The 8,123-nt window shown below is 39.0% G+C and overlaps 1 protein-coding gene across 1 annotated transcript; it reads right to left on the bottom strand.

The window, feature by feature from the left end:
• Positions 1–5,115: 5,115 nt before the first annotated feature.
• LOC121944309 (gamma-crystallin M2-like) lies at positions 5,116–6,969 on the bottom strand. Its single transcript, XM_042488053.1, has 3 exons — positions 6,937–6,969; positions 5,540–5,782; positions 5,116–5,400 (listed from the first exon to the last, which is right to left on the bottom strand). The coding sequence occupies exons 1-3, from the start codon at positions 6,967–6,969 to the stop codon at positions 5,116–5,118; spliced, it is 561 nt and encodes a 186-aa protein (XP_042343987.1).
• Between the last annotated feature and the right edge of the window lie 1,154 nt (positions 6,970–8,123).

Below are 8,123 nucleotides of genomic sequence, written 5' to 3'. Positions count from 1 at the left end.
TTACCAAACTTCTTTTACAAAACTACAAAAGAAGCCCTCTTCTATTTTGCAGCATCAAATATTAACACTCACCCTTCACAACAAGACAATGCCACGGGTGCATCATCGGAGAAATCATTTAAGCTTTTTCATCTCAAGATTTGCTCGTGCTATGTAGAGTGATTTTCTCGGTCTCCACTGGCCGAGATCAGGGAGGGAAAAAAATGGAAACCTGCCAAAAAGGGAGCTCTGATTTTGAGAATCCTGCCTCAGGTTAAAAGACGATGAACCATAGCGGGCTTTGATCTGCGTTCATATCCAGGCAGAATAACGATGGCTCCTTTGACCGCAGCTAATGATGTCTGTGGTGTGTTATCGTGCTGCAGAGGGGGATTTGTAGCCACGCGGGTACCTTTAATGAGTTTTATTTGTTTTGTTTTATCCCCCTCCACCTCCTACTCACCTCAGTACACAGAGTAATGAAGAGGGAGGGGTAGCACGGGTTAAAGAATCAGACTTCTCCGTACCTTCATGGGGCTAATTATCCAACCCTCACGAGGATCATCTCACAGCTAGAGGAAAAGAGATTTCTCCTCTTTTCTCTCTACACATAATTCTATATTAACCTCCTTCGTTAGTATAAATTGGTGTCTGGATGGAGCTAATTTCACTTGGCAACCATTCCCATCCACAGGACCCAATTCTGTATACTGATTTATGAAAGAACACAAGGTATAAGCTCAAAAAATAAAAAAAAAACTTAATGGAAACACCCATTGGCGTCATTAGGCCTCGGTGTGAAAGGCTTTAAATGGTGTATTTTTTTATTTTGGTGATTTTAAAAATCACCCCAAAAAAAGTAAAATAAGAAAAAGCATTTCAAGAGAAAAAGGAAATCACCAAAAGGTTTGAAAGAAATAAAAATCAGCAAAAACTTTTCAAGAAAAAAAAAGACAAGACAAAAAATATTGCCAAAACAGTTTTAAAGCGAAAACAAAAATCTAAAAAGAGTTTTAAAGGAGGAAAAAATCAATAGTTTTTTCAAAATCACTACAAAATATTAAAGGGAAAAAATGCCATAAATCTTTAAAAAAAATGGAGAAAAAACAACTCAGCAGTATGTTGCCACAAAATACAGCCATTTAAAGTTGGATGTCCATTCCATAAGCCAAAATAAAAAACGTAAGTTATTCCCCAGTGCTATACGAAACATTTTTGCACCACCCCCTCCCCTCTTATAAATAATGAACAGTCCCTAATACTGATTAAAAGCCTTGGATCTACTGTAATAACCTGTCATTCCGTCCATACTTGTACTTGACTAAATGCTTTAGTTAGATTATAACATTTTAATGATGGCATTTGTTAAGTTCTCTGTTTCTACTCAGTGTTAATTACAAATAGTTAAAAATAGGTTTCTCGGCTATGTCCTTGCTGTAGCAGACACAGTTTTGATTCTGCCCTCGGCCATTTGCTGCACGTCATCTCTTCTCTCCCCCTTTCAGGCTATATCTGTCCTATCAAATGAAGACAAAAAGCCCCCCGAAAAAGGTCTCTCGGGGTAAATGAGGTGCAGAGTGCAAAGTGCATGTAAAAGCATCAAAATAGAGCTTGTTCATCAAAAAGGAGGGTCCCCAATCTCCTCAAATCCTAAAAAACGCCCCTGCGAACACCAAGGAAATAGGTGCATGACAAGAATTTGGGAGGATATACTGTGTTTACTGTTAGAAAATATACTTAAGTTCACTTTCTTTTGACTTGGGTAAAACTTCCTGAACTTTTGTGTTAATGCTGCACAAAAGCTACAACACGGACTCTTTCCAGGGCTCAGCATTAAACTTTAATCCATCTGTCCCACTTTTATTTTTTAGCAATTTTCACACTCTCAAAAGTCTCTAATCACTGACAGAGACGTCGCTTGGAAAGCGTGCCCTTTCACAGTATCGGTCACAGCACTTCCTCTACACAATACGCTTCCTATCTCTCTCTGTCGGACGGCAGGTCCCAGTCCATCTCCTCCTCATTAAGCATATGTCTCATTTTCCATTTCAGACAGCAGATAGCATAGAAGTGCACACAAAAGCACTATTTTCAGGCCCTTCTGCTCATCTCGTCTAAAAGTCTAATGAGAGTGGATCAAATATAACTGACACTGAGGGGAGACAAAGGGAGACGTAGCCCTGGGTGAAAGATGAGGCGAGGTAGAACAATGGGCCTAAATGTGCCGTCACTGCGGCGGTATGCAGCAGGGCCAGTGAATGCAGATGATTCTGTAATGAGGGATTAAGTGGTGGATTATGGGTCTTTATTAAGATGTTTCTGATCCTCATTAGGCTGAATCTCGTATCAGGGCATCGATTCCCCACTCGCTCGCTGGATTGGACGTTCTCTGGAGGAAGAAGAGAGAGGAAAGAGAAAGAAAGAGAAAGATAGAGAGACATGTGCCTCTATAATCCTCCTTTGAGGAGTGTAACAAAAAACTATATGTACCTATCTTGGTGGAGATAGGAAGTCAATTATAAAGACTATGTACATCTTGTTTTATGCATTTTCTAAGTTTAATAAAGTGCATCTTGAGCTGGAAAACACAACGTACAGTTGAGGTTTGCAGCTACTAAATCATAAACCAAAGCATTGAACATATTCAAATTTTGACAAAATGATGATTCAAGATGAAAAGTTCATGATATAACAAAAGTTATTACAATTATGGGGACATGTGTATAGGTCTACTATATTTCTAAACAATTCATCCAACAGTTGTTAAAATATTTCACAAAGATTTATGGCAAATCATCAGATAAATGTTGTGAGAATGATAACATAATATTTCACTGATCAAGTCACATAAATATTCAGGGGATCAACAACCCAACATCCAGAAAAAAAGTTGGTATTGTAGCTTAATCCGACATATATTGTATTATATATTTCACTCAGAACCATAAAGTCAACATGTCTCAACAGTGCTTTGCTATGTTATGTGTAATATGTTATTTCAGTGACCATACTCTGGTTGTGTAAACACTTTGAAACCAGAGAAAATTGTTTTGATTTATTTAACCCAAAAATTAGCAAAAATAAATAAATAAATAATTAGTACCAAAAAAAACAACCTAAAAATCAGAAAAAAGCCAAAGAATAAGGGAATGGCCTAAAATGGTCCTTAAAAGTAATAATTATTATGTGAGATATTTTTTTAAATATAACTATGATAATTATAAATGCAGTATTTGGGACATTTACCCTGTCTTTTTTAAAAATAATTTTCCTAAGCTACTAATGTCTTGCAAGTTGTGGAACAGTTCTCATCAAGTTGCTCATTAGCTTTTCCCACGTTTTCAAAAGAAAACCCCCAAAACAATTTACTAATATACAGATGGTTTAAATATTTCTGAAGGCATCTCAAAACAGCAAAAGAAAAGTGATGCCAATCCAGGTTTCAAAGGGTTAACCTGTGTCAAAGGGTTAACCTGTGTGATTGCTCGTTTTATTTGTCTTCCTTATTGGACTGAAGGAAACATACAGTTGAGCAGAAACAAACCCAGACGCTCTAAAGACAATATTTACATCTCATAACAACTCTGAGGGGCCGAAGCCAGATTTGAGCGACGTTAATATAATCAGAGAATCTCAGCTTTTCCAGTATTTACGTGACACTGTCCAAGTTTACGATCCAAGACTGTAGACACAACGGTTTGAATTCCACTCAGAATGAGACTAAACTTCCTCCTGCTCAGTGCAGCGACTTCAGCTGACAGAAAACCTGATTTTATAAGAAGACAGCAGCAGGTCAAACAGTACGCATCACTGCTTCTCAGCTGCACGTCAAAAGGCCGAACAGATGGTGAACAGCTGCATCGCACAGAACACACGGAGACACAGATAGAAAACCACCACCTGTCAGCAGGTGAGTGGGCAGCAAGACACGCAGATAACAGGCAGACAAAGAGTTTGGAGCACTTACTGAAGAACACATCAGCACATGGCAACTTTAACAAACCGAGTGAGGAAACGGGCCAATTATTAAGTGCAGGGCGGATGATAAGAGTGAGAGCAGGTGTGTAGGTGGGAGGGCATGCAGGTGACCAACAAGAAAGTCTGAGAGCGTCTAGTGGACGGTTTGAGGACAGCAGGGACAGACAGCCAGGCAGTGATTTAGATTTAGTCTTTAGACAAAAATGCCTCTTAGTTTTGGTCACATTTTCGTCATTTTTATTCTTCATTGTTAGTTTCAGTTGATAGGTAAAAAGGAAAAAAACCTGCACATTGCAGGGCACCAGTTATCACTTTTTGGGGGGCTTTTATTGCCTTTAATGGACAGGACAGTTTGAGCATGAAAAGGGGAGAGAGAGACATGCAGCAAAGGGCCAAGGCCAGAATCGAACCAGTGGCTGCTGCAGCAAGGATACAACCTCTGAATATGGGGCGCCACTCTTTCCACTGAGCCACTAGGCACCGCAGTTATCATGTATTTAATGCACCAAAGTGAGAATCAGACTAGATTTACACTGCGAGACACAATCTTCTATACGTATGTGAACAGTCATGTGACATGACCAAAGTATATGTCAATAAATATCAGTGAATAAATACATAATCACAGTGTGTTTAACCAAATTTAAGAATTAGAAATATAGTTTTCTAGACATTTTTTTCTTTTTTGGATAATATCTAATAATCTCCCTACAGCTAATTTTCAGGTAATTTTCTTGTCACCTTTTACTTTTTTTTCTTTTTTTCCCCAGACATTTCTTGTGAAGGCTCATTGCCTTTTCCTCATGTTTTAAAAAGAAATCACACCAATATTCTCAGGTTCCTTATGGTTTAAATGCTTGTGAAAGGCATCCGATTGCAGCCCAACAAAACTGATGTCAATCCAGGTTCTAAAGGGTTAACACAGGGTACTCTGCCTGCATTTAGAGCCAGCCTCAAGTGGCCATTAGAGGAACTGCAGTTTTTTTTACACCCTCGTTAGCTTCATTTTTCAGCCCCGGAGGTTGCCGCTTGGTTGGAAGCGTGAGCAGCTCTGATGTAAACTGTGAATGTGATGTACGGGGTAGTCAATATAAAAAATAATGTTTTAAACACACGAGCAGTTTAGGTTTTGACAGTTTTATTTAGTGCAAAGAGAGTCTAATAGCAGGAGTCGGTGATGCGCCTCATGCTCATGAACCTCATGCCGCTGCTGCCCATGTTCATGTTCATGAAGTTCCTGTACTCGCCGGGCCTCATGTACATCATCCTGCCTCTGTAGTTGGGCTGCTCGTACATCAGCCAGTGGCCCTCCATCACGTTGCAGGACATGCAGTTGGACATACGGTAACGCTCCATGATGTTCTCACAATCGTCCATCAGCTCAGACATCTGACCGGCGAAGTTCTCCCTCTCGTAGATCTTCATCCTGTAGGATCCCCTGTGCTGTGGTGCAGAGGAGGAGTGGGTTTAACTCAGAGCATTTCATATTTTAAGCATTATTTTCTAAATCTCACTAAAAGATATAACTGTGTGTAAAGCAAAATGTCTTTGACAGGAAATCAAGCCAGGTGTGAGCTCTTACTATGGGGATCATGCGGCAGGATCTGATGCAGTCGCTCATGCCCATCATGCTTGTGTAGTCGGCGTACTCGCCCCTCCTCATGAAGAACTGGTTGCCCATGTAGTTGGTGCGGTCGTACACCATGAAACAGCCTCTCTCCACCCTGCAGGAGTGGCACCTGCTCAGGTAGGAGGACATGTCGGGGCAGTCGCTCATGCACTCATAGGAACGACCCTGGAAGTTCCTGTCCTCGTAGAAGATGATCTGGTGGAGAGGAGGGAAAAGGATTTAATCATGTGAGGTATATGAGAGGTGTGTGTTCAAATTAAAGGGAAAAAATTTCAGTGTGAATTTAGGTTTTATGGATGTTGCGCTGTTAAGGATAAAGCTTACACTTTACTACCAAGTTTACTTTACAGTGCAGCTTTTTACCTGCATACACTGACTTTTCTGTCCACTTGGGGGCAGCACACACAAGCCTTGAACAACAAACAAACATCGAACCTGATGCCTATTTACACATGCAGAAGATACATGGAGCAACATTAGCATCTATTTAAGTTGTGTCTGTCAGCCTGATGAATGTATGTGTCATTTTTTTTCATGCAGCTTTGTTTTTTGGGGGAAATTTTATATATTTGTATCTTTGAAGTCTGTCTGCCCTTAAGTGCTGGGCAGACATTGATGTAAATTTCCTAAATGAAAAAACAAACAAATATGAAAGTAACAGGGGGCTTCAATTTTGACAAAATTAAAGACATAGCCTGTCCCTACACGTTCTCATCCCAACTCATGTAATATTTTAGCTTTGTCAGTAGATCTACACATCTTAATATGACACGCCAGGCACCCCTCTGCATCCGTTCTGGACGCTCGGAGATGGGCTATAAATAAACACTTGTAACGTGTATTTTGTCTTTACAAAGTACACTTCTGTTTTCACAGGAAATGCACAGTTTCTGCTCATTATGCATACAATCTTTTTAAAAATAAACTCAAAGTCTGAGTAACGAGTCTGGTTGTTGCGCATTGCCTCTAAAACTGATACACACAACGCGTATCCTGCGAAAGTTGCTGCTGTGCATCGGTGTCTGACAAGGACATCACTGACAAAGCGGCTGTTTTTGGTGCATAAGATTTACAAGAATGTAGGAAATTAGGTATTTAATGCTGAAAAATTTTCTGACGGGACAACCTCCAAACCCCCTGTTACATATGTGTGGCCCCCAAATGTTAAAACGAAACCTAGACTCTTGTGGATAGTGTTTTTTTAGAGCCTTTCCACTGAAAACAGCTGCCTGCTGCTGCCAAAAATGACACTTTAGGAGTTCTGAGTGAATCAAAACAGTGAAGTTTGCAGTTTATCCTGTTTAGTTTTGGTGACATTATGAAAATGAGGACTATGAGAGAGAGCTTACCCTGCTCTTCATGTTCATCCCAGAGGAAGTCATTCTGCTGCTGATGGACCTGCTGCTGCTCCTGCACCAAACTGTACCCCACCTGGTTTAACCCTTTGCTTTTATACCTGATCAACAGACTGGCGCTTTTGTCTCACCCCACTGAGCCAGCAACAGCGCCATAGAAAAACACAGAATATTGGAGGGATTGTCCACATTTCCAGGGGCTCAGAAATCCTTTCAGCGGCCGTTTCTCGTACACAGGGTCACAGAAAGGGTGAAAGGGTTAACAATCGGAGGTCACACCTTGGCATTGTTTATTCACTGTGACAGACGCTGTTTTGTCAGCAACCACATGCTTCTGTTGTTTTGTTTTTCCTCTTTGTTCCTGACATGAATCACGTGTTATTAGTAAAGTTACTGACTGTAGTTTGTTTTGTTAGTGTATGTGGAAAGTTTCTGTATTTCTGATTTTTTTAAGTTTCATGGTAACGCCCAGTGACAGACCTGCATGTGTAAAAGCATCGAAATAATGGTTTCCTTAAATATCTTTTTCAACCTGGCAAAAAAGATATGACATAATAAACAGCAAAAACTGCACATTAAAAAAAAAAAGTTTTTAAACGCAAAGAATTATTATGTAAGTCTTTTTGAGGTTGATTGCTAAGTCAGTGATGTGTGGGTAACTATAAAATAAGTTAGGTCTGAGGTGATGTGTAAATATATAAAAATACAATAAAAAAATATATCAGTTATATCAAATGGTGTATAAGATGGAAATAAAAGAAAATGTCTTAAAAACATTAGGTTTTTGAAGACACATAACCTTACATTTACATTAGTTAGCAATGACTATTCTTAAATATCATAAATGTTCTTTTTTTCCTCAAATTTCAAAACTTACTTACTTACTTTTTGATTATACTTGCACAAAAATGAATTTTTGCAACATAAAAATGTATGAATTACTAAATATAATATTTAATATGATTTAAGCGTGAGGATGATACATAATTCTAAGTGGCTTTTGTCACATCCTGTTAAATTTGGGGAGAAATAAGTTTGTTGTAAAAAACACGTAAAGTAACCTATATTCTTCCAATATTAGACATTTAAAGAGATAAAAAAAATATTAGGAATAAGTGAGATGAAATATGTTTGCGACTTTTTATTTTGTGGAAATGAACCTTAGATCTAACTTTAGGTCT

This window comes from Plectropomus leopardus, chromosome 6 (genome assembly GCF_008729295.1).
Source record: "Plectropomus leopardus isolate mb chromosome 6, YSFRI_Pleo_2.0, whole genome shotgun sequence".
NCBI classification, from domain to species: Eukaryota; Metazoa; Chordata; class Actinopteri; order Perciformes; family Serranidae; genus Plectropomus; species Plectropomus leopardus.
This window is presented reverse-complemented; position numbering and strand designations above follow the sequence as displayed.